This window comes from Monodon monoceros, unplaced genomic scaffold, assembly GCF_005190385.1.
Source record: "Monodon monoceros isolate NGI ecotype Baffin Bay Population unplaced genomic scaffold, NGI_Narwhal_1 Super_Scaffold_13, whole genome shotgun sequence".
NCBI classification, from domain to species: Eukaryota; Metazoa; Chordata; class Mammalia; order Artiodactyla; family Monodontidae; genus Monodon; species Monodon monoceros.
The window spans coordinates 28,376,219-28,403,164 of record NW_021703769.1 but is presented as its reverse complement, the minus strand read 5'-3'; the positions used below and the strand labels follow the sequence as shown (position 1 = coordinate 28,403,164).

The following is a 26,946-nucleotide window of genomic DNA, read 5'->3' as shown; positions in this document are numbered from 1 at the left end:
CTGCCAGGTCTTCAGTGAACGCTGAGCTTTACATTCCCAGGGAAAAGAGCAGCAAACCCACAACCCTCTGCTCTCACACAGCCCCGTGACGTCTAGTGAGACAGGGTAAAAGCAAGGCTGGGGCCTCCAGTTATAGACAGGGACTCAAAAGATGCTCAGCAGTTCTAGTTCTGCTTGGATCTAAGAATTAATAGTCACTGGCTAAATACCAACACCCCCGCCCCCAAATCTAACTAAAACTTCCATTCTTTCCAAGGACCTAATCATCCACTTCAAGGTGAGGCTGGCACTTCCCTCTTCTGCTCCTCCCATCCTCCCTTTGGGCAGTTCAAGGCTCCACCAGACACTAAGAGGGATGAGCCTCTGGGCTGTGAGAATCAGACTTCTGACTTGGGTCTCTTCGGCAGTCACACCCTCTCCGGGAAGCCTTCTTCCATCGCTGTCCTTTGGGCTACCTAGGTGTTTACCAGCACACTCTGAACCTTCTCAGAGTAGAAGAAACAACCTCCCAACTGGAAACCGACTAAGTGCCAGGCTCCTCCGGTCCACCTTACTCAACTCAGAATGCATTTCCTGCCCCACCTAGTGCCGCGCAATATACGTGAGGCTCAACTGTTTGTTGAATTTTGAAAACATTTGAGATTTATAGGCAATTCCATGAGGCAATACACCATACTGGTTACAGCCATGGACTTGGGCCTGGGTTCAAATCTAGGCTTTGACCCTTACTAGCTCTGAGAGCTTCAGGAAGTTACTTGAAAAGCAGTAAATGAAATAATGGTCATAAAGCACCCAGCCCAGGGATGTCCATAAATTATCATCATCTCTGGCACTGTTGCCCTCCATCAAAGCCTTAGCCTTCTAGACTCAGGAGGTGAGGCTCCAAGTGGGGGTCTTACATTCTCAGAAGCTAGGTCTCACCCATGGTCTCATCCTGCCCCTTCCCACAGGGAGGGCAGTCCTGTGAGAGAAAGGCCTGTCTTATGTGTTCCTGGGTTAGTTCCGATGGCTGGGTCAGGAAGTCACACTCAGAGATGGGGCCTGGAGACCTCTCTAGTCTTGGGTTCCCAATTTCGCACTTAAAATCTTTTAAAAATTTACCACCACCCGCCCCCCTACCCCAGATCCTGTTTTGAAGACTCTGTTGTTTAAAACAAACCACATTAATTAAACATTTCCCCCCCCATTTTTAAGTTTTTAGTCTTACTTTTGATTAACTCGATACCTATAATGTGACACAATTTGGGTATAATTCCAGCCGAAAGGAAGCGAATGATCTGAATTGGCTTCTACAGCTTCAGTGTAAGCATATGTGCTGCTTGCTGCCCGTAAGATGAGCTGAAAAAGCTTTTGAATCTCCAGCAAAGGGGCTCGACTAGGGGTTTAGGAATCCTCATGTTAAAAAACCTCAGATCTCATAAAACAGAAACAAAATCTGAAGCCCAGGTCAAGGGGCCAACCGGATACCCAACATGTTAGCCCAGAGCCACATCTTTGGACCCTAGGCCAGAGAATAATATATCATTTATTACTTCAACAAGAAATTAGGCCCGATTTCTTTCTGATGTTGGGCAGCTACCAAGATCGCATATGGTACAAAGAACATTCTCTATGACCCCTTAGGTCACAACATCTGATTTCCTTCAGCAGCCCTGAGCTGCCCACTCCAAATAAACATCATTCAAGGCCCTGGCTTCAAAAGGCCCTAGGTAACTGAGGTTTGTGTATTAGACAGCAAACTTGGCCATGAATGCAGAGTCCCTTATCCCACAGCAACCTCCCCGGTAACATGTGGGCAGTGGTACCTGGAACATCAGTCTGGCTGGCTTCCTGCTTTGCATAAGGCTTTTGGATGGATGGTAGGAACCATTAGGGATTATTAAACATCTTCAAAAAGTGACAAGTAAGAGAGAGCTAGGACCCCTCACCGAGTAACCTTTAAAAACAGAGACATTTTTCTGGAACAAGCAATTGGATAGAGTTGCCTTGACTATAGCTTTGTTTCAAAGAAGAAAGCTATTTGGCAATCCTCAGAAACAAGGCAACTAAAGACCACCATCTTCAGAGGAACAGAAGACAACGCTTCCACCTCAAGCCCAAGCGTGCATCTAAGACTGTGCCGTCCAGCATCTCACTTAGACTGTTTCTACGGGGCACTTTCGCAGCCTCTTGCAACTCCCCCAACAACCTCAATCAGATAAGTATGATCTACTCCACTTTATGATGAAACCCAGAGAGGTAAAATAACTTGCCTGAGGTCACAGAACCAGTAAAGCACAGAAGTGGGACTTGATTCTGGACAGTCCACGAGGCAACACTCCTTTCAGAGGAATCCCATGTTTCCAACCCAAAGTGCAATTCCATTCATGGTTGCAAAAAACTGAAACCATTTAGCCCCAATTTAAACATTACTCTGAAATCTACAATCCTAGATTGCTGAGGTGTTCCTTCACCATTCCTTCATCGCGCTGTTACTGGGAACGACTGGGTTTCCTTTATGCAGCTAGAGTCTGACCCATGACAAAAAGTTTCATAGGAAAGCTGGCCAGGAATCAGGACACACAAGTTCTGCCCCTTCATTTGGGACCTTGAATAAGTCCCTTCTTTCTAGGTCTCTCCCTACTTCTCAGCTCCCCCTCACAGTAAAATTCCTCAGGAAGAGGCATCAAAATGTGGTTTGTAGCTCGGCAGTACACGAAGCCAAAACTTTTCATAGTTATTTGCCTTTTCCACTTTCATTCTCTCACAAGTGTACTGTGAAGTTTTCCAGAAGTTACACGATGAGTGACAGCACCAGTTTACAGAGCAAAAGCAAGTAAGAATCCAGCTGACTATCAAGGCAGTTAAGATTTGCAAAAATATAAAACAATGCCACTCTGCTCACTAAATACGTTTTTGAAAAGTCATTTTTCATAAATTGTATGTTAATATGTAACTGAATTACTATTCATTTGAAAGGAACGTTTAAAACAATTCTCAGTTTTAATTTCTAATACCAATACCTGTAGATATAACCCAAAACAAAAACTCTGGAATCCTCAATTTCAGGAGTGCAATGGGGCCTTCAGACCAAAAGCTTTGAGAATCATTGGCCTACTCTCTCACAGTCTCCAATTCCACCCCTTCATTCTCTCTGAAACCCACTCTAGTTAGGGTTCTCCTCATTATGAGCCACCAAAATTGCTCACGAACACTAATGACTTCCCAATCGCTAAATCCAATGGTCAGTGGCCAGTCTCATCTCATCTCACTCAGCCTACCTACAGAACACGCTGCGGCTGATTCCTTCCTCCTCCTGAGGTCTTTTCTCCACCTGGCTTCCAGGACACCATGCCCAGGTCTCCTATATCTCTGGCTTCCTTTCCTTCTCTCCAAGCTGTTTTGCTTTGAAATCTTCTCTATGCCCACTTTAGAACCTTGGTCATCTCAAAATTTGTACCTCTAGACCATTCTCTCCTCTGAATTCTAGACTCATACAACAGCCTACTCGACCTCTGTACTTGGTCACCAGTGATTTGTTTTCTTTTTCTGCCGAGCCGCATGGGTATGCAGGATCTTAGTTCCCTGACCAGGGATGGAACCAATGCACCCTGCAGTGGAAGTGTGGAGTCCTAACCACTGGACCACCAGGGAAGTCCCTCAACTTCTGTACTTGGATTCTAAACAGGCATTCCAAACTCTCAGATGACCAAGACCTAACTTTCTCCAGTCAAATCTGTTCTTCCCCATCTCATTTGATCCTCTCTATCCTTCCAATGGCTTCCAAGGCCAAGAACTTGTAGTCATCCTTAATTCCTCTCTCTCACATCTTATGTTCAACCTAGCATGAAACCCTGTTGGTTGACTTCAAAATTCACCCAAAATCCAATCATTACCTCCCCTGTTCCACTGTTCAAAGCCACCATTACCTCTCACCTGGGTTATCATAGTAGCCTCCCATCTTGTCCCCTCACTTGCTCCCTTCAGTTTACTTTTAGCACAGCAGGTACAGTGATCCTTTCAAAAGATCAGACATCATACAGCTGAAAACACACCAATGACCAGAAGATTAAAGGCCAAAATCCTCACAGTGGCCTACAAGGGCTATTCTAGTTGACTCCTAATTACCTCTCTAGCTTCTTTTCCTATACTCTCCTCCCTGCTCACTCTATCTAGCCTTCAAGCTATTATAATGGCTATTGCCTCTGTCTGGGATGTTCTTCCTCCAGAAATCCTCATGGTTCACTCCCTCTACTCCTTCTAACCTCTGCTCAAAGGTCACTGTCTTAAGACCAACCCTGATCTCTTCCACTTGGAAGTACACCTCCATCCCTCACCTCCCTGCATTCTGATCTCCCTTATCCTGGTCTATATCCCTCCACTAACCCACAGCTAAGTTATGTCTGTCTCCCCAGTAGATGTAAGCTCTACAACTGTAAGAATTTTTGTTGGTTCTGCTCACTAATGTATCTTCTGTGCCTGAAATAGTCCCTGGCAAATAGTTTCTCAATAAATGTGTTGAATGAATATATGGAATTAGCTTCTCCATCTATAAAGCTTGATTGGGAGAGAGGGGAGTTTAGACTCAATAGTTCCTCCCAGCTCAAGCCTCTGATTCTCTAACCAGCCAAATACTCACTTATACCACAACTGATTTGAACCTTTGGCACTACAAGGCTCAGCTCCTGGTCACAAAGACCAGGGCCCTGGACCCGGCCCACAGTTCTAAGTGCCCAGCTAGGACAGGGTAGGATAGGTACCAACTGACCAAGCACTGTCCTCATTAGTTGTCAGAGTCTGGGACACTTGGCTGTAACTATGTTTCTGATCTTTTCTCATCCCAAGGTCACCTATTTCTCCTACCTGAAGCAATCACTGCTATTAAGCTTTAACTTTAACTTTGCCCTGCAACAAAGCACAAATCCCAAGTGTGGATGTCCAAGTGGGAGCCATGATTTCAATTAGTTATGACAACCCCATAATCCTAACCCAAATTCAGATCCCTCTTCCAATGACAACCTTCTTTCTACCCCAGGGCAAACTTGAATTCTAAGAGGTTTTTTTAAAGTAGAAAAGATGAGATGGAAATGGAAAGTGACAGCATGAAATACAATTAAAATACTGTCTAGCCAACCCTTTTTAGGCTCGAACATGGTACTACCCCAAACCTAGCTTTAAGAACGCTGTTCTCTTACTCACTGGGCAGTAGGACAAACTGGCCTGGCACCTGGAAGATCATGTTTGTGGAATGGAAGAATTAAACCTGGAGTGACTCATTTGAGAAGTAAGTTCACTGAATACTGAAGCATAACCAGGCTCAAATCAGCATTAACCAATACCAACCAGAAATGTGAGGGCGATGAAGGGAAAGAAGGGACTAAGAACCCACCTAGGTAATGGAGGGCTCTGTGCCCCAGGTGCTGAGGCTCCTTCCTCATGACCACTGGGATCTGCTTCCGCTCCCTATCACCTCCTCTCAAGCCTTCAGCAAAATCTAAGTCTAGCTTATTTCCAGCTTGCCATCTTGATACTAAGAAAAAGGGGGCTGGGGGGAGAAGGAACATGAGTTAAGATATACCTGCCCTTAAATTAGTAGGATCGTGGGTAAATGACTTAACCCTTGCAGGGTTGCAAAGGTGAAACAAAATGGTACATGTGAAAATACCTAGCATTCATGGTAGGTATTCAATGTTCTTTTCTTTTCCATTCCCTTTAAGGAAAATGAATCAAATCTGACCAATACGCTAGCCAGCATGTATATCTACTGACATTAATCTCCCAACATCTATTACTTCCTTCTTCTTCAATATTGGCCAGTTGCCTTGCCAATTCTGCCCCAAAGATCCAAGCACTCCTCTATCCTCAGTGCTACTACATTTAGGTTCAACAACATCCCTTACTAGCGTGAATCAAATAATTGGTCCAACTGGTCTCCCAATCTCCGGTTCAAATCAGCTTACACATGCTGAAGCTCTTAATGCTACATTGCTCTGCTCTGCTTTGCATATGGCTCCCAAATGCCTACTAAGTCAAGGTCAAATTCCAGGGTCCCATGTTTCACCTTATTTCTAGTCTTATTTCCCTTGCTCACATCTCAGACTCTGGTCCAACTGAACTACCAGAGCTGTTCCTGGTACACACTTTTGGATTATCCACCTCAGCTCTATCCACGCTCCAGCAGGCCACTGTCCTCCCCAACTACCACCTGTCTACTACATCCTTCACTACTCCAAACTGCTGGAGGCTCTCCAATATGCTAGGCTCCCGCTGGCTTCAGGTCCCTTGCAGAGGCTAGGCCTTTTACCTGGGATGCTCCCCTCTGCTTCCAATTCCCTACTCTTGCTTCTGGGCACTATTCCCTGAAAGGTCAATTTCCTTACGTTCCTTGTAAAGCAACTATGATAAATACTGATTTAATGTTTCTCTCCTTGACTAAGCCGCAGAAGTCATGAGGATGGGGCATGTTTTCTGATTTTGCTTACCACTGTTATCCCAGAGCCTAGCACGGTACTTGACAAATGAAAGCCCACAATCAATCTGTTAAATAAGCAAAGATTTCTCTAAAAGAATAGTCACTCACACACTGTTTATAGTATCTAAAATGGAGAAATGGACATGTGCTATCTGAAGTGGGAGAATGGTTACGTTACTGTACCTATAATAGAATGTCAATTATTGAAGGCCATGCTTTCAAAGTATGACATGGAAAATGCTCGGGTTAGAGCTGAATGGAAGAGCAGGAAACTAAACCTAAAAGAGCATGATCTAAACTATGCAGAATTGGATGTGCGAGTAGGAAGGATACAAACTGGGGACAGTGTTTATATGCTGAAAAAAATGTCCGTACTTCTTTTGCACATTTTCTACAGTAAGCATTTATTAATTGATGAGAAAGTATTTCTAAAACACTTAAGAGACTCAGCTCAAATGCAATATCTACTCAAAACTTCCCTAGACTTTCTCATTTGTACTCAAATAATCCCACTCAAATAATCCCTCAATTTCCTCATTGAGACTTGGGAGGAATCTTTGGTAACCAGCACTTAGTTCTCTTCAACGCTGCATTTGCCCCCAACTCCATACCCCCCGCCTCCCTGGGCTCAGATTGAAGAATCCAGTAGTCCAGGAAGTGTGCATGCAGAACAAAAAGAAGTACACTCACCTAGTTTAAGAACACCCAAGATGCTCTGCCCTGAATTTTAAGCAGCACATGTGACCTGGTCCATTCTGGTTTCAAGTTCAAAGGCATCAGGCCGGTCCTGTGGGTTAGCAGCTAACATATCTTTCAAGAGCTGCTTGATCCCCTCAGACATGGAAGTCCTGCGTTTCTGGGGGATGTGCAACTCCATCTTTGGGTTTTCTAGCAGCGCCTCACCAACAGGGACGATCTCAGTCCCCTGTTTGATATAGGTCCCCAGGAGCTCCTTCTTGGTCTCAGAGTCAATGAAAGTGATTCTTTCTATCATTGCCCAGATGATAATGCCCAGGGCAAAGATGTCAGCCTTGGCTGTGTAGTGTCCCTCCCAGACTTCAGGGGCCATGTAGAAGTCTGAGCCACAGGCTGAGGACAGCCAGTATTTATTCACATTCACATTTTTGTTGTCTTGATTGCCCTCTTTACCTCGGGGGGCCAGCCCAGCACAGACCTTGCTTAGTCCAAAGTCTGCCACCTTGAGGATGGGGGTGCCAGACCGCTCTGTGATGAGGATGTTGTCTGGCTTTAGGTCCCTGTGCACGATGTGGTTTTTGTGCAGGAAGGCAATGGCGCTCGTGAGCTGTAGCATGAAGCTCTTGTTGGTGGCTGGGTCCGGCCTCCGGGACAGGACATACTGATTCAGGTCTCCACCTTCACAGAATTCCATGACAAACCAGAGATAGCAGGGCTCCTCAGCATAACCCAGGATCCTTTCTCCTAAATCAAGGGAAGACCAGAAAGAGCCCAAGTGAGATGGACACAGTCACACCACTTGTAGACTAAAGGGCTGTAGCATATTAGAGTAGGAGTGACAGTGATGACGATCGCTCCAATCCAAGAGGACCAGCATAACTGGCACGGAGCCAACTCTGCACAACAAGGCCCATCTCTACTCACACAGGGTGAGTCAAGTGATAACAAGATAAGGGAACCCTGGTTTACCGGTGATTAGCCAGGAGGCACCTTAGTTCACCTCTCCCAGTTTCCACTTCTGCTTCTTCACCTGTAAATGGCCATGTGTAACACAGAGTACCAACACTGGCACCTGACGTTCAATTTAGTATTTACTACCACCCTAGGAGGTAGGAAGAAATAGCCCCATCTAATAAAATGAAGAACCCGAGGCTCACAGCGACTTAAGAGTTAACAGACTCAAATCCATGACTGCAGCGCCACTGTGTTTCATTACACTGTCTCCAAACGGGCAGCACCATACCACCCACATCTCCCAGGGCTGCTGCTGAGACGAGGGAAAATATGTGAGAAGACCGTCAAATGTCTGTTACTCCATGCTAAGCCAAAGACCTTCCCTCCCTTCCTTCCTTCCTGCCTTGTGCAGGGATTCTTGCCGATGCAACTAGAATGGCACTACAAGTTTATTTCAGACACACTCCAACTCAGTGTTTTCTGGTAGCCCACCACATGCCTAGCACAAGTTAGGTAAGTGACAGGCCCATCTCTATAAGTTTAGTTTGAAGGAGATAACGGATGTTTAAAACAGCAAGCATCATTAGCTGTGCATCTGCATCAAGGTCAAGTTTTACGAACAGTGAAGGGTGGGTAGGAGTCACCAGATCTAAAGAAGTCCGAAGGGGCAGGACTTGAGTGACCCCTAAAAGACAGGCAGTAAATCAGCAGGGAGAAGCCAGAAGGAAACTCTGGGCTGAGATGGGATGGATAACGAGGCACAGGAATAAACAGACCAGAGAGGTGTACATAGGAAGTCTGAAGTGGATGTAAGATGTCATCAAGTTATGTGGAAACTTGAAACTCCAGCTCTGCCTTCCTCAGAAAATCTTTCCTTTTGAACCACAGAAACTCCAGGAAAGCTGCTGACTGGCATCTCCAAACAAATCCCAATACACTTTATAAAGCAATTAACGGTACACTGAAGCCTTAGCATGAAGTTATCTGGTGACTGCAAGAGCCCAAAAAGCTTGAGCCTAAGCAGGCAGGTGTCTCATCTTGCTGATGAGGCTGGGTCAGCCCCGGGTGGTCACATGGATCATTCGTGACTGAGCCAGACCCTGAGGAAAAGTCCTCTGATCCCCTGTACAGTGTCTCCATTCTACCAAAGATGAAGGCTGCAACCCCTCACACAGCCTCTGCCAGAGGGTTTCTTTCACTAGTCATTTACTTTATTACAAAGAGAATGGGTGATCCAGATGAGATGTTGCTAAGCCCCGAAATTACCAAGGAACATAGCCTACAAAAAGCCAGTGGTCTGGAAGTTCTAGGTTGATCCAAGAAGATGACTAGACGGACAAGGCAAAAGCTTTAGGCTTTTCTGTTTTGTTTTGTTTTTTTGTGGTACGCGGGCCTCTCACTGTTGTGGCCTCTCCCGTTGCGGAGCACAGGCTCCAGACGCACAGGCCCAGCGGCCATGGCTCACGGGCCCAGCCGCTCCGCAGCACACGTGATCCTCCTGGACCGGGGCACGAACCCGTGTCCCCTGCGTTGGCAGGCGGACTCTCAACCACTGTGCCACCAGGGAAGCCCAGCTTTAGGTTTTTGACCACGATCTGACAGACCACATTTCCCCTGTAATTATATAGTTTGCTTATACTGCTCACAATCAAGAGTCATACAGGTAGAACTAGTTTAGGGCAGATTTTTTTTTTTTTTTTTAAATCAGTTGTTTCCCATCTCATAATCCTCTTTCTAGGTCATCTGCTCCAGTAGGCTGAGGTTCTATCTAGAAGGACCCCAGGGACTTCCCTGGTGGCACAGTGGTTAAGAATCTGCTTGCCAATTCAGGGGACACGGGTTCAAGCCCTGGTCCAGGAAGATCCCACATGCCGCAGAGCAACTAAGACCTTAAACCAGAACTACTGAAGCCCGCTGTGCCTAGAGCCCATGCTCTGCAACAAGAGAAGCTACCGCCATAAGAAGCCCGTGCACTGCAACGAAGAGTAACCCCCGCTCACTGCAACTAGAGAAAGCCCGCGCGCAGCAACAAAGACGCAATGCAGCCAAAAATAAATTAAAAATAAATAAATAAATAAAAAGACTGCAAAATGAAGTGGTGATCTGAGCCCTGATCAATCAACCTAGACTCCCGAGTAAAGACCCATAAAAAGGAGAGCAAGAAATGTTTGGGGGTGGTAGAGCCAGAAAGGAAACTATTAAAAAGGCATCAAATTCCTTCTGCAAAGGCCACATCAGAAAACAGTGAAACTTCTGGTGGGGAAATAAAGGGTGGGGAATGATGATTATTTTATACACAAAGTTGGTAACTATGGCAATTGAAATAAAAAGACAACAACTCTGTAAAACAGACTACATATAAGTCCAGGTTATGAGAATCCAGGGAAAGAAAAGAAAAAAGGTAAAAAAGTGCCCTCAGTCAGTGAGTGAGTGGGTAGATGAGACCTGGGATTAAGGGACTTGCTCTGGGGAATGAGCTAAGGTCAGGAGACGCCAAAGAAGAGGGCTGTTTGTAGAGATGACAGAACTGGACAGGAAGCAGACAAAGTATCAGTGAGCATGACAGAATGGAAAGTGGGGGACGTAGCTACTTGTCCCAGAGACAAAAAGCACTTTGCACTGGGTAGGACCTTGGGCTTATTTCATGAGAAGCTGCAGTATGTGTTTTCATGAAAGAATCCCAACTGCCCACAAACAACATAAGAGGCATGTAAGAATTCCAGCCCTTTCCTTCAGGCAGATTGTCTACTGGGCCTCTCAGCTACCTCTCATCACAGCAAGATGGAGGGAGGGAATGCGGCACTCAACGCACTGGGTGCATTTCTGTTGAGAAGCAAGTAGTAGAAGAGCACACAGTAACAGAAGAGTAATAGAAGACCAGAAGACAGTAGTCTAGGTTGAGACCCCAATTCTGCCCCCGGTTTACTGGGTGGTTTCGAGGCTGAGTATGATGGGAAGATAGCTAGAACCTGGGGCAAGTCCCTGAACCTCTGAGACTCAGTCTTCTCATCCATCAAATGAGAATGACACTTACACCACATACTCCTGAGTTAAGTCACAGTAGGCAGAGTATAAGGTACTTTGGGGGAATCACATCCTTTACCATCTCCTACATCATCATTCCCACCAGACCCCAGCCAAGTCCTAGCAAGTCACGGATTTCAATACTCTCAGTGCTGGAGGCCAGAGAATACAGCTTTCACACGTTAGGCAAAAGATGAAACTGAGAAAGAAAATGAAAATGGATGATGATATCACATTTCTCAGGCTGTAATAGCTAAAATCCATATTCTAGCCAGAGCAGGCCACTTTTATTTGGGGTGACCTCTCTACGTAAAAGGTGACCGCTCTCCCCAAATCTGTGCAGGTGCATCTGAACGTGTACCTTAGGGCCCAGCCTGAAAGCTAACCTACTCGACATGTGCCTGATTTCCCAGGTAACTTTCCTCTTCTGATCAGCCAAAGCCCAAGTCTCATTATTTACCAGGGTGACTGCGCACTGGGGAAGGGAAAATGGTCAAACTTCCAGGGATTATCGAACACTGGTTCTAAGCTGATACAAATTCCTGGAGACTCAAAACGTCGCCATGGTCCAGTCAGGGTAGGGGGCCAATAGAGGTCAGGTGACCAGGAGTTTCAGCTCAGGTCTGTTTCACAGCGACCCCAGTGCGTCACTGAAGCCACCCTGTGGTTACTTCCCCAGTTTTGGGATGTAAAACTGGAACAAACAGATGCAGACACTAGTAGAATCCTCACATGAAATTCAGTTTTTTGAACCGATAGAAACAAACAAAATTTACTTAAGTTTTATAATTCCCTTGTTTGGTATAAATCTGACAGTTCTGTAAGACTAAAAAGGGCTGAAAATTTAGCTGCCCAGAGCTGTAGAAAAGAGAGTGTTATTTGAAGGTGATAAGGATTTGTGGCAAATCAACCTTTGAGAGCCCACTGGGTTCCAGGAACTATTTATCACAGCCGTGAGTGGTTGGTAAGGTGCGATCCTGCACAGCCACATCCCTCCACCAGAATGTGCTAACTCCCAGGCTACAGGGGGCAAAGAAATGCACTTTGATTAGAGGCAGGCCTACCTTCAGGGGCGTTTTATTACCTTTCCCAAGTCCAGTAGCCAGAAGATCACAAAATAAACTGTATTTCAAAACATATCCTATGCCACAGTTCACAGGGAAACAATTAAAAAAAAAAAAAAATCAAGCAGGGGACTTCCCTGGTGGTCCAGTGGCTAAGACTTGGTGCTCCCAATGCAGGAGCGATCCCTGAGTTCGATCCCTGGTCAGGGAACTAGGTCCCACATGCTGTAACTAAAAGATCCCACACTTGGCAATCAAGATCCCAAGTGCTGCAACTAAGTCCCGGCGCTGCCAAATAGATAAATTTAAAAAAATAAAGTTAAAAAAAATCAAGCAGGTGCCTCGCATCTCATTACTCATGGGCATAAGCAGTGGCTGAAGTCTCCCAACAAAATGGGCTGTATTCAGAAACTTGAGGTCAGGAGGCTCAGCATGACGGTAAGTCAGTATGAGCTGTGGAAAGGCAGGCACTTCCTGGAAAGGGATACAAAATACTCAGAATTTTATAAGCCTATTTCCAAGCATCCTCCAGAAATCCGACTTTTTTTTATATTGAAATATAGTTGATTTACAACGCTGTGCCGATCTCTGCTGTACAGCAAAGTGACTCAGTTATACATGTACATATTCTTTTCCATTATGGTTTGCCACAGGACAGTGAACATAGCTCCCTGTGCTGTACAGCAGAACCTTGTTGTTTATCCCTCCCCTATATAATGGCTGGCATCTGCTATGCTCTAGTATAAGTACACAGTTATGCTAGAGCATGCACTGCTTGGCAGACCCCAAACATGTGATGAGCAAAAGCCTCTGCCCTTATGAAGGCTTCCAGCCATTAGAAGCAGAATGACTGCAGCTATGAGAATAAGGAAAAGGAGGCAGCCCTGCCTGAGGGGTAGGGAAGGGTGGTTAGGACGAAAGAAGGGCAGGCTGAGAGTAAGCAGCTCATGCACTGTGTTTCCCGGGGTGAAGAGAGTGAGCACACGGCACAGGGGGGTGTAAGCGTGCAGCGAGGGACCCACGTAACCTGGGGTAATCACAGAAGAGATGTGGTAGGAGATGGGGAGGAATGAGGCTGGAGGTGAAGCTGGAGTCAGCTCATAATGGTATCTGGCAGACTACAAGAATGTGAACTCTAAGAAATGGGAAGTGACTAAAAGTTCTTGAAGTATTTTAGAAAGATAAGTTGCTTATTGAAACTAAGAAGTCACCAATGTAAAGTTAGACGTACCATTTAGGTAAGACATCCAAGCTGTTGACAACACTCTGGTTTGCCACTGACTGAGTTCTGATTTCAGAGATGTTAACATGTGGAAGAACACGTCTGAGAATCGACGAAACAGGTTTCCTCTGGAGGCAAGAGGAGTTAGAAACGGAAGACAGACTAGAGGCCAAGAGATGCATCAGGAGGTCCTGAAAGCTGAAGAAGTGAGGGCTCGCCAGGGAGGAGGCAGGAAGGGGATGGGAGAAAGGTCTTGGAGGTTTATAATCAACAGAACTGAGCAACTCATCACTTCACATGTCATGGAAGGAAGGAAGAAGCCAATCCTCTCTTCTTACTCCCAACTTGCATCTACGTACATGACCCTTTCACAAGTGAGGAAACTGAGGCTCAAAAGATTAAATAACTTGCCTTCGGTCTCACTACAGTCTCACAGAGGCAGACCCCAGAGTCTCCACAGCCTGGATTCCTAACCCTGATGCTTTACTGCTGCCTCTCACTGCCTGCAGCAGAAGTTAACACCTGGATGCTCCACTTCCCACTGTGACAGTTCCTCGTTAAGTACTCTTATGGACGCCCCCAAGGAGTTCAATGTTCCTTAAGTCTCCAGTATTGATAGGCCAACCACATAACACACTGATTCATTTTTCACAGAGGATTATGATCTTGATAAGCATGCTGAGATAAGCAATTCAGCAATATTTATCACAAGTCTTCAAAATGCTCAACACGACATAAAAACCCCACTCCAGGAATTTATTCTAAAAGAAGAGTACCAAAAAGGCAAAACAAAAACAAAAACCTACCACTACCAGCAACAAAAGGGCACACCAAGCACTAAAAACACACAGAACTGGTATTCCACACAGCACAGTACAAGTAAGGAGTTAGAACAACTGTCCACGAGTAATTAATGGTTAATAATGGCATCACCACTTCGTTGAATCCTTAAAGGGCCATGTTTTACTTCAACAAAATTTACTTAAAAAGCCAAAAGAGAAGATCACATAACACATCATAAGCATGTTTAATGTGAAGTGAGACATAAGATATAAAATTTTAAAGTTATGTTTAAGAAAATATTATAAAGGAAACCAGAAATGAGGTTTGAATTTGTTATGACCATAGCTATCCCTGCTTCTGATTAAATAAAAATTTTAATATACAACTTTTAACTAAAGAAGTGGTTCAGAAGATCAGTCCTGAGAAGATGCTGAAGATGAGGACCATTCAGCACATTCTCCCAAAAGGAGCATAGACCAAGCCCTCCTCCCAGCCTCAATGACCTTGAGCTGTGTCACTATAAAGAGGCTGGGTCCAGTGTCAACACCACAGGGTGTGTTCAATTCAAAGTACTTCATTAATCAAATGTCTTTGCGCACTACAGCACACACCCGCTCAGGGTGGCTGCCAGGGCAAGATGCAGTGTCCTGTAGAGGCCAAGAGGCCAGTTAGGAACTCTCAGGCCCAGGGGGAAAGGAGAAGGAGCCAGCCAGGCCTGGGGTCAAAACCACCCACTCCCACACTTTCATGGCTAATGTGACCCTGGGCAAACTGCTAAAAAAGACCCCATGAATATTTCATTTTTCATAAATTGGGAAGAGACACTTACCTCAACGGGCTGTTGGGAGGCTTAACTGTGACATACGAAGCCTCTTGCAAGGTGCCTGGACACCAGAGCAGACAACTACTGGGTATTAATCATGTTAAAAATTGCAAAGAACATCTGGATATAAACCTAGAGCCTGACCTTTCACCACTGTGGGAATGGACAAGTTACTTGACTTAATGGATCTTGATTTTCTTGTGTGTAAAACCAGGTTACAAAAACTCCAACCTAAAGTGGAGAGGATTAAATGAGAGGATGAACCATAAAAATCTAAGGTTAGCTATTAGGACTTGGAACATTGCAAGGCTCTTGTTAAAAATGCAGATTCCACTGGCCAGGCAGACTGGGGAGTAGGGCAGTCCTGGTTGTTTCTCTCTCCATGTGCAATGGTCCTTGCCACATGCCTAGCCTTACTGCGTGCCAGGCTCACATCTGATTTACCCTTTTACAACTCATCCTTCCCTCCTCTAAACTTAGTCCACATTCCTGCCAGCTGTCCCCCCTAAAGCACCTCTCACAGGCTGCAGTGAAGTATCATTGGTTGTGCTGTGCCCACCTCCTCCCTTAGACTGGGCACCACAGTGGAACGAGACCATGTCTCCGGGCTCCCGCAATGCACCTCACACACATTGAGTAGGTGATCAATAACTGGGTGAAATGAATCAAGATGAGAACTGTTAGCTGGAGAGGCTTAAAACAGAGAAATATCAGAGAACATTCTAGTATAGGGCATGAAGAATGTTTAGATTAAGACAACTAGGTAAGCATCCAGAATTTGTGAGTTACTGAGGAGGGCCCGTGGCTAAATACCACCAAAAGCCAAGTTCGAGCTGAAAATAAACTGATGTTCTATTGGGAAGCTAAGCTCTCTTTGAGAGTGTACTTACAGTGTAAAAAGCCCTACCCAATACAAGGCCAATTAATCAAAGCTCTCAAGTAAGTGTTGCTTCTATCTCCTGGGGCTGGTATCTAAAACCCCCAATGCACACAGAAGGAAAGCAGTCTGTCAGTAGCAAGAGAAAAGGAAAGTCTGTGCGGTTGTCCCAAGACAATCAAGAGCAGAACAGAAAGGAGGCAGAGGGTCCCTGGCAGCTGAGACCTAGGGGAGGCACCAGTAGAAATCAGCAGTGCCGCAAGTACTGGTTAACACATAATTGAAAATAGATAGTAGCCATTAGCTTCTGAGTAAAATATGATTACACCCATTTAACAACAAGAAAAACAGGAGAGCCCAGAACTTAAGCCACCTGTCCCAAGAGTGCAGCGCAGCTGTGAAGGAAAGCTGACTCAATCCAGAATGCTGGGGCTTGGAGACTGGCTTGGTTCTGCTGAGCTGCTATACATCGGGCAATGTCACTAACCTCAGTGCCTCAAGTTGTCTCACCCGTAAAATAGGGATAATTATAGTATTGACTTCAAAAGGTGGTTACGAAGACTGAAACAGTTAAGAGGCATAAAACCTTTAGAACAGCTCTTGGCACACAGCAATCAGTGAGTTTTAGCTTTTATTAACAGGGTGAAACTGGGACTAAGACCTTCCGACTCCCAGTCAATACCAATGTTCTACTGTATCCCATTCATTTCCAGGGACCCTAAATGCTGCCTTTATATCTATGTCAGGGTAGCCGAAGACTACCATTCAGCTCCCTGCCTCTACCCAGGGATCTCTAAACTCTGAGACCCCAAAGCTGCAGTAGAGAATTCAGAGGTGCTTTCCAGCATCCTGGGAAGGGGGCACCCAGCTCTGAGCCCAAGATTTCCCTGGGCTCTCAATGGGCTGAGAGGAGTTTGCAGGCCAACAACCCATCCACTAAGACACTGGCTCCCCCTCAGCTTCCTGAGGTCTACCTCCTTCCTTGCTTCCCCAGGCCTCTATGCTCCCAGAGGGAACCTCTACTGTTTTCTGGGACACCCACCACTCATGACCTTGCACGACTGTCATGGCCAAGCCTTCTGCATGCCTCGTGGAGGAAACTCTGCATAGCTTCTTCTAGTGCAGTGTATGCCTCACAGTCACACCATGCATCGGCGTGCAGACAAGACTGCCTCCCAAGGGCCAAGATTCCCACCCATGTGAAAGCCCCTCCAGGTATCTTGAGTACAGCAAACGTCAAATAATTGGTCAAGCGGAACATGTCACGTTTACCAAGTTGGGATAAGCTAGGTTCCTGGCTTTTCCAAACTTCTAATTATTCAGTTTTGTGAGCCTTGACAGTTTGTTGTGGATTTTTTTTTTTTGTCTTTATTTGCTGCTATTTGTATAAGGATCAGTGTGCACTTTGTAGAGAGCATCAGAATTTCTGAGTTTGACAATGAGCTCAGGCATGCCTGCTGTCTAAGTGGCAGTAATCTTGAATTCAGTTTTAGGTGCAATCAGGAGAGGGTCCTTTGGCAATGGAAACAAGGGGATAAAAGCAAACTGTTAACCCTTTTTTAATGAAAAGTTCTTAAAAGTTAAACAAAGCCACCAACCCATCAACCAAATAATTTACAGGATTGTTAATCTGGTTTAAAAAAGCCTGGGAGACTGGTTTGAATACTACCACTAACTCATCTGGGGCAAGTCCTGTCTCTTTTCTGGGCTTCAATTTCCTTCCCTGTGAAACAGAAGGCCAGATCAGACATCTAAGATGGCTCACTACTGACTGTCTGAAACTTCTGTTCTCTATTTAATGCTCTGGGTAGGACTTTTTGGTCTTTGTTCAGAGAGAAAGGAAGGACATAAGACATAGAAGTCTATCTAAGTGGAGAAGATGAAGAACTGCATTAAGAAGTCCCCTTACCCCTTTTTTGATATTGGTTTATTCATACATAATTTTTTTAAACTAGAGAAATGCCTTCTGGTGGAGTTGATACTTGGAGAGGGGGGAGGAGAAAGGAGACAGACAACCATTCTCTATTCTCTATTTGGCCAAACTGTGAAATAAATAGCAGTCTCTTCTCTACCTATTCATGTGTTCCTAGGCCCCCTTCTTTCAAAGCCCACCTTCTCTGCTAACTTCTGGCTAACTCCTGATTCTCATTCTTGTTAATATGTACAACACAGAACAAAGCCATTAATGAGCCAACTTGCCTTTTCTTCCATGACCTTGATTAGCATTTGAGTCTTCTACATGTCCTCAAACTTCAAATTAATTTCCTTTGGGACAAAGAGTTTTTTTTTCCTCTGCAAATACCACCATAGGGACCTCAGTAAAAGTTTGTGGATTTGGTTCATTGAGACTTTAAGGCAGATTAACACTTTTCAGTCTATTCAAAATTATTCTAAATTGCAGGAGTCGGGGCAAGAGGTGACCGCATCTGTTTACAGACAGAGCTGAACCAGATTACTTGCAAACTAGAAGGAATCTGCCCCGGCGGCATATCAGGACTGCTAAATTTTGGAAGCTGAAGTCAGGAAAACTTAACCTGGAGTAATTTGGATATTTGTTCTCCACTTTAATACTGATAGCAAAAAGCTTAACGCCTATTAACTGCTTGTTAAATTTACACTTGACACATAAATCTGAATATCAGTTTATAAGCAGAGGCAACATGCATTGTCTTTACTGCTCTCTCCCTAAGCCCAGAATATTAACTGACCCATAGTAGAGGCTCATATATTTAAGACTCCAAATAACTAAAAGGGACATATTAAGTATGTGGGCTAAAGCAAAATATTTCATTTCTTTTAGGCCTCAGTTTTAGTTCACAAAGGGAGGAAGAAAATACCAGTGTTTCTGTCAACTTGGCGCTGCCTACAGTACAGGAAACAGAATGTGTTCCATGGTCAAGTTTGGGAAACTTGAACAGGAACATTGTGAATTTCGAAGGGGATGACAGTGGAAGAAGATTCAAAACGTAGCCTGAACTTACTGAAGCAGCAAATTTCTCCTCATCTGGAGCACTTGTTGACATTCCCAGGCTGCACAGCAACCCTATGACAGAGGAACCCTCACCCTATTAGTAAAGGAATGCTCCCCACAGGTTTGAAACAACTTGTCCCATGCAGTCAGCTGAGACAAACTATGACTAAAAGTGAGTCTAACCCCAAAGCCTGTGTTATGCTGCCACTGTTTACTGCGGAGTTTTGACAAATTCTACAAGTGAGGAAAGTTTGAACAGTATATGTAGGGACACAAAGCAAAGACTTCCAACCCAGGTTGAAGTTTCAAAACTGGTATCAATGAGCTGAGGATAGAAGAGGATCCTTTGGAAAAGCAAACTCCTACATCCCAAGGCAGTCATGTAAGTTGGAAGTCCAGACCATTCATTAACCACAGAAAAGACAGTCTGAGAGTGAAGTGAAGAGCCTGTAGAATACAGGTAAGCTGAAAGAATCTCCTGGCAAGTCTTTTCAAAACAAATATATTTACCCTGGAGAGAGAGTGGGCTTTTCAGGATGGATGGGGCAGGGATGGGCATAAAAAGTAGAAGCCTATTTTGAAAAAGGACCCCGGGTAATATTGAGCATGTCCTCAATCCGCTGTCAAACAACTGACCTGAAACAGGACCAGGAGTTCTCTTGGGATGGGCCTGGAGGATCTTATAGTCAGGCAAAAGCTCCAAACAAAACGCCCTATCCAACCCCACCCCAAATCCTACCTGCTGTTACTAAGGTCAGATCTAGTTCATCCTTTGGGGAGGGAGGAAACCATTACACCTTTTAAAAGGATTGAGACCTTGAATCAAGACAGATCTGAGTTCACATCGCTTAAGCTATGAAAAATTGTAAACAAACCAGGAGCACAACCATACCTCCCTTACAAGCTGATTAACCTCCATCAACTTAGGTTCGTTCACCTCTAAACCTTAGTTTCTCCACTTATATAAAGAGAAGAGGAGTTACTTTTCAAGTTATACCTCAAGTCACTCTGTAAGAGATCTAGGGCAGAGCTGGGTCTCAGATTAGCGACTTCTCCCCTGAGGAAGTCTCCTCAGGCCTTCCTAGCCCACTGGCTCTCTCTTCTATGAACAGACCCTTGGCTACTTGTAGTTTGAACAAGGCACGTGAGCACTCAGGATCCACACACTCCCTAACTGCAATTAAAACCCCGAAACCAGGACTAGCCCTCCCAGGACTGCAAAATCCCCTTGCTTCACTGAGCCCCATCGTCCCTATAAATAAAACCACTTGGAAGCCAGCCTCAGAGGGTGGCTGTAGAAGGGAAGAAAAAGATGTTAGGTGTGTTGTGTGACAGCTCTAGACCCACCTGTGGAGTTATTATTCTGCAGGCCCCTAGAGGACCTAGGCTGAAAACCGCCGGTTTGCTTGACTGCCCTGGGATGAAGGGCTGGTGGTGGTGGGGTGGGGAGGGTCTCAGAGGAAAAGGAAGACCAGGAAACAAGAGTTAGCAGGGTGGAGCCGGAGGGTGTCAGGATTTTTGGAACCAGACAGGGAGCGGGTGTGGGTGGGTCCAGCAAAGTTTTTTTGTTTGCTTTGGGAGGGAAAGAGAAGAGGCCCTAGAGTGTGAGGGGGCTCGGCAGTTCTTCCACCGACTCTGAACCCAACGCCCTCCACTCTCAAGTCCGACCTTAAAAGTGCTACACGTTTCATAGTAATGGTTCACACTTATGGAGCACTTCCTATGGCAATGGTTAGCACTTAATGAGCCCTTGTTATTAAAATACCAGCTAACATTAGTGCCGGGGACTAATCATGGATCCGGAGAGGAGAGGGCAGCCCGAATGTCTGCCCCGGAAAGGAGGGTGTGTCGGGTCCAGGGCGACAAAACCGGGACCAGGGTCTAGGGGTCAGTTTGGGCCGAGCCCAGCAGATTCGTGGGTCCAGGCCATGCGTGGCCAGGGCGGCCCTCGGCATTCCTACCTTTGAGCGAGGTTTCCACCAGACGCAGGTAAAGCTGTGAGCTCTTGTTGCCGTGGCTCATGCGCTGGGCTAGCCCGTTGCGCTGCAGGACGCACTCCTCAAACTGCACGACGTTTTGGTGGCGCCGCTTGAGGCTGGTCAGGGCCCAGAATTCGGCTAGCGCCAGCTCCACGTTCTCGGGGGCGTCGCAGCGGATCTTCTTGACCGCCACCCGGGCCCCGCTGCGCCCGGCCACTGCCTCGTACACCACGCCGTAGCTGCCGCGCCCGATCTCCGCCAAAAGGCTGTAGCGCGGCCTCGCCGACCCGCCGCCGCCCTCCGGCCGCCGCCGCGCCAGGTAGGCCTCGCCCGGGGCCTCGGCCGCCACCGGATCCATGGCCTGGGCCACCGCCGCCGGCCTCAGCTTCGCGCTGAGCGCCCGCGGCACTGGGCTTCGCCTTTTCCGCTCGGGGCTTTGTGTACCTCTGCGGGCGCCGTCCTCCTCCCCCGTTTCCATGGCTGCGGGCGGCGGGGGGAGCAGCAACGGCGCTGCCCGGGACCCCCCTGCCTCATCCCTCCGTCCGGCCCCGGGACGCGGAGGAGCGGGACCCTGGATTGTGACCTGCGGGCGAAAGAATCGGTTAAACGACCAGGCCAAGGCCGGGAGGCAAGCAGCGCAGGCCTCAGCGCGTCCCACCACCTCCTCCGGCCGCCACGGCCCCTTTAAGACGGAAGGCACGGCTGCTGACTGAACGGGGGAGGGGAGGGGAAAGCGGGAAAGACGAAACCACGGGGCACTGGCTCAGAGGGGGAGCCGGAAAAAAAAGTAGAAACTCCCCGCCTTTTCAGTTAACTTATTGTACAGCAGTACGAGAAACAAGGACTCGCAGTTTTCGTGACTTATGAAAATCGCCCTTAAGAAGAAATTCGGACTGTGAAGATCTTTTTTCCGCTTGGCTCCCGCTGGGATGCCCCTCCCCGCGTCCCGCCCTGCGTTCTCCCGGGTGTAAACAGTCCATTGAATTAAGCCGGAGCGGAGCCCAGCGGACCGACCCAAGTCCCGCCGGGCTGCGGGTGTAAGGGGTTGGCTTGAAAGTTCGGAGTCCCTGAGCGCGCCCAACCCGGGGCCCAACTGCCCTCCCCAGACGCCCGAGGCGGCGGGCGTAGTTCCAGTTTGGGTGCTAGCTTTCACTCCGCGGACCGCGCCCTTACCTGGCCTGCGCCCTTCCACTTCCGGGCAGCGCGTTTCCCCTCTAAGGCCCCCAGCTGGGGATGGTCCGCTCCGGGCCAGGGCTGCTTCGGGTACCTAGCCGGGCGAGAGACCGTGGCCCGGGTCGGGTGTGCGACAGAGCCTGTTGCCGTACGGGTGACGGCAGCGGTGCTCTCAGGGGACAACTGGGCGTCAGGGCTCCCGCGGCTCTCCACGTGTTCGCGCCAGCTGAGCCCTTTACGTAACCTTTTTATATAAGCCGCACGTCCCGCCCGCACTCGGGCCAGCGGGGGTTCCTGGTGGCCCATCCCCCGGAAGGCCAGCCGAGTACTGCGCCGCCGGGGTCCTGCCAAGGTCGGCCGACCAGTAGCAGCCGGGTGAGCCCACGCGGGGCCGGGGCCCAATCACAGGCGAGAACACCCAACCAACAAAAAACTGGCGCCAAATTCCCGCGATCGGGCAGCGGCCTCCGGTCTCCGCAACCGCCTGCGCACCGCAACCTCCTCTCTTCCTTGCCTGCGCTGCATGAAGAGGAGCTGTACCCAGTAGGCCCTAATAAATACTGATTGGTTGATTGGATTGGTCGGTTTAATTGATTCATAGGTCTTGCCTGGGAACCGCCCGCACTGGGATGGAATCCACGCCCCGTCTCCTATTAAGCTCCTTGATCCTGGGCAAAACATTGCCCCACTTGGAGCCTCAGTTTCCCCTTCTGAAAAATGGGTAGACTCGGCCTTGCCTCCCAGGGTTGATAGCCCCAAATAAAAATATATATATATTATATAAAATATTAATATATAAATATTTAGATTTTGATATAAATCTAAAGTGGCTAATTGGGTGCAGGGCTGAGAGTGCTGAATGTAAGCTCCATTTAGACATGAATCTTTATTTTGTTCACTGCTTTGTACCTCAGTGCCGAGTAGGTGCTCCATATCTGTAAACTGAATCTACAGATATTGAGTGCCTGTAATGTGCTAGGCACCGTTTTTGTTCTAAATTGTTGGGGAAAGAGCAGTGAACAAGACAGTCTCTACCTTAGTTGAGGTTCTGTGCCTCGTCAAATCATATGGGTGACTTTGTGCAAATAACACTTTCTTAAGTGTCTCTTGTCCTCATCTGTAATATGGAAAGAACAGTAGTTGAAGGATTCACTGAGGTTAGACAGTTAAAGCGCTTAGAATAGGACAGGGCCTTGCACACATTAAATGTTAGATATTATTAAATAAATACATAGGATCATTTTTGACAATGTAAGTGTAATAGAGGAAAAAATGAGCTAAAGAGTGCCTGGGGGTTGGGGACAGGCCACTTTGTTAGTGTGGTCACTAAAAACTTAACTTTTTTTGGATAAAATTTCAAATTTACATATAAATTACAAGAATAGTAAAGAATCTCATATTTTTAACCATAATAATAATTTGTTATATTTTACTACATTTGCATTATCATATTCTCTCTTGTGTATTTGTTTGTGTATGTATTATATATAATATGTATTTGTATTTTCTTTTCCCCCAAAACCACTTTAGACTAAATTTCAGACATCATTCCCCTTTCATTCCTAAATATTTCTGTGTGTTCTTCCTAAGAACATGGATATTCTCTTGCAAAATCTCAGTACAATTATCAAAATCAAGAATTTTGACAATAATGCAATTCTTTAATATGTCTTCCATATTTAAATTTTGTTAATTGTCCCAATAATATAGCTATTCCCTACGATCCAGTCAGGATCACTTTGCATTTAGTTGTCATGACTCCAGAGTTTCCTTTACTCTAGAAAGGCAGTTAATTATTCAGCTTTTCTTTGTCCTTTATGACCTTAACTTTTTTTTTTTTTTTTTTGCGGTACACGGGCGTCTCACTGTTGTGGCCTCTCCCGTTGCGGAGCACAGGCTCCGGACGCGCAGGCTCAGCGGCCATGGCTCACGGGCCTAGCCGCTCCGCGGCATGTGGGATCTTCCCGGACCAGGGCACGAACCTGTGTCCCCTGCATCGGCAAGCGGACTCTCAACCACTGCGCCACCAGGGAAGCCCTGACCTTAACATTTTTGAATTGTACTGGTGAGTCATTTTGTAGATGTCCCTAAGTTTAGATTTGTCTGGTATTTTCTCATGATTAGAATTAGGTTATGCATTTTTGGTAGGAATGGCACTGAAAGGAGTTGTGTCCTCAGTGTACCACATCAGGAGGCACATGGCATATTTTTATTCCAATACTGATGATGTTCACTTTGGTCATTTGGTTAAGGTGGTGTCTGCCAAGGTACTACACTGAAAAGTTACTATTTTTCCCTTTGTAATTATTAAGTGTCTTGTGGTAAGATATTTTGAGACTACCCTGTTCTTCATCAGACTCTCACCCACTGTTTTTAGCATTCATTTATGGTTCTTGCCTGAGTCAATTACTCCCATGGTTACAAAATGCTGATTGAAAGGCCTCTGTATTAGTTTGCTAGGGCTGCCATAACAAAATACCACTGACTGGGTGGCTTAACGGAATTTATTTTCTCACAATTGTGGAGGCTAGAATTCCAAGATCAGAGTGTTGGCAGGTTTGGTTTCTCCTGAGACCTCTGTCCTTAGTTTGCAGATGGCTGCCTTCTGGCTGTGTCCTCGTAAGACATTTTCTCTGTGGGGATATCTTTTCCTCTTCTTATAAGGACACAGTCGTATTGGATTAGGGCCTACCCTAACTGGCTCATTTAATCACCCCTTTAAAGACTTTATCCCCAAATGTATTATTGATACATTCTAAGGTACTGGGGGTTGTGAATTCCACATATGATTTTGGCAAGGGTGGGAAGGGGGGAATTAAGTCTATACCAGTCTATAACAACTAAATCTATAACAGTGACACGAGCTGAGACCTCAAGCCAGCCATGCTAAAACTAGTGGAAAGGCATTTCAGGCAGAGGGAGTAAGTATAGAAGCTGTGAGGAACATGACTGATGTCAAATTTAAGCCAATGGGTGAGAATGTGAAATGGTACAACCACTTTGGAGAAAAAAGGTTTGGCAGTTTCTTATAAAGTTAAATATATATCTACCCTATAGCCCAGTAATTGTATGCCTAGGTATTTACCCAAGATAAATGAAAACCTGTGTTCACTAATACACTTGCATAAGGATGTTTATAGTGGCTTTTTCTATAAGTCCCAAACTGGAAAACACTCCAATGTTCATCAATAAATGAAGGGATAACCAAATTGTGGTATTTTTGTACCAAGAAATGCTGTTCAGTGGGGGAAAAAAAAAAGGAATGAAGTATTGATACAACATGGATGAATCAAAATAACTATGCTAAGTGAAAGAAGTCAGGAACAAAAGGGTATATACTGGATGATTCTATATACAATTCTTGAAAATGCAAACGAATTTATGGTGACAGAAAGCAGATTAGCAGTTGGGGTGGCGGAGAGGGGATGGAATACAAAGGGACTTGAGAAACTTTTTGAGGGGATGGATATGTTCGTTATCTTGAAATTACCTTGTGATACTTTCAAGGGGGGAATATGTTCAAAACACTTCAAAGTGTACACTGTACACTTTAAATAAGTGCAGTTTTTGTACATCATTTTTGCAGCTTTACCTCAATAAAGTTGTAAAAAAAAATGGGGAAAAAGAGTACATACTATTTGATTCCATTAACGTAAAGGCAAGCTACACTGATCTGTGGCGGCAGAAATCATATCAGTGGTCACCTTTGGGTGGGAATTACTGCTAAGGGGCAGTAATGCATACCAACTAGAAGAACATTCCATGTCAGGAGGAAGAGCAGGTGCAAAGGTCCTGAGATGTAGCACCCAAAGCGGCCAGTGTGACTGCAGCGCAGGGAATAGGGAAGAGTAGTGGAAGCAGAATGGTGATGCTCCCTTCCCATCCCCGCTACTTCAGTGGGTAAGAACACCCAAGGGGCAGCTGGCCCTGGGGTGGGGGGGAGGGGTTCTCTGGGAAAGCAGTAGGCTCTGGGCTGGGAAGGAAAGGTTGGGTGAGTGGAGGAGTGTGGAAGGGATAGAAGCTGGGAGAAGGCTGAGACTACTCCAGTGGGCTGGGTCGGAGGGTAGTGGGAATGAGGAGGGGGCTTGGGAGTCGAGGGTTGGGGGCTGGAGGTGGCACCGGGCCATGGCAGAGAATCATCTGAAATGGCGGTTGTAGCAGGGGAGCTGAGGATGGGAAGGGGTTAAGGGGAGAGAAGCTGATATGGGGTATGGGAGGAGGACCTCAGAGGGGCTGTGGATGTTCTGAAGGACAGAAGCTTGAGGTGGGTGCCTCAGTGGAGGGTGTACTCTGAGTGGGGGACGCTGGGGAGGGCTGTAGGGAGGCTATGCCTTTGGCTTGAACTCCCCTCGCATGATGGAACTGGATTTCAGAGGCTCCAGGAGGGCTGTCTGCAAGAAAAACTGGAGCCTGTCATGCTTCCTAACAGCCCGAAACTCACAACAATTACAGGGAGATACGGTTAACCCCATTTTATGAATGGGAAGATTGAACTTGGAAGCTGTCACGTTACAAGCAAGTGGAATAGCTGAAATGTGATCCCCAGCAGCCTTGGGTTTTGGTGCCCAAACTCTTAACTTTTACACAAACCGGGGTTCTCCAGCTCAAGTGCACCTCAGCATCACCTAGATTGCTGGACCCCACCCCCAGAGCAGCTAACCAGTAAGTCCTGGGTAGGGCTTGATTATTTTCATGCCTCACTAGGTCCCAGGTGATGCTGATGCTAACGTTGTTGGTCTAGGAAGCACACTTTGAGAACCACTGCATTACACTATACTGCCCCTAGACTGAGCACAAAGCTGAGGCAATTGTAGAGGATTGGAGTTCTGGCAAAGAATTTGAGGATGGATTGGAGCTACTCACAGAAAACTAAGCAAATAAGCCAAGGTGATTATTAAAGCCAAAAAAACAAAGACAATTTATAAGAAG

General features: G+C 46.3%; 1 protein-coding gene across 1 annotated transcript in view; it reads right to left on the bottom strand.

The window, feature by feature from the left end:
* Nucleotides 1-22,588, bottom strand: part of STK35 (serine/threonine kinase 35) — a 44,378-nt gene extending 21,790 nt beyond the window's left edge. The window contains exons 1-3 of the mRNA XM_029221789.1: nt 22,018-22,588; nt 20,827-21,427; nt 7,142-7,891 (exon numbers count right to left, since the gene is read on the bottom strand). Of these exons, the coding sequence (XP_029077622.1) occupies nt 7,179-7,891; nt 20,827-21,427; nt 22,018-22,323 (1,620 nt within the window). The 5' untranslated portion in view covers nt 22,324-22,588 and the 3' untranslated portion in view covers nt 7,142-7,178. The remainder of the gene's footprint in view (nt 1-7,141; nt 7,892-20,826; nt 21,428-22,017) is intronic.
* Nucleotides 22,589-26,946: the final 4,358 nt, after the last annotated feature.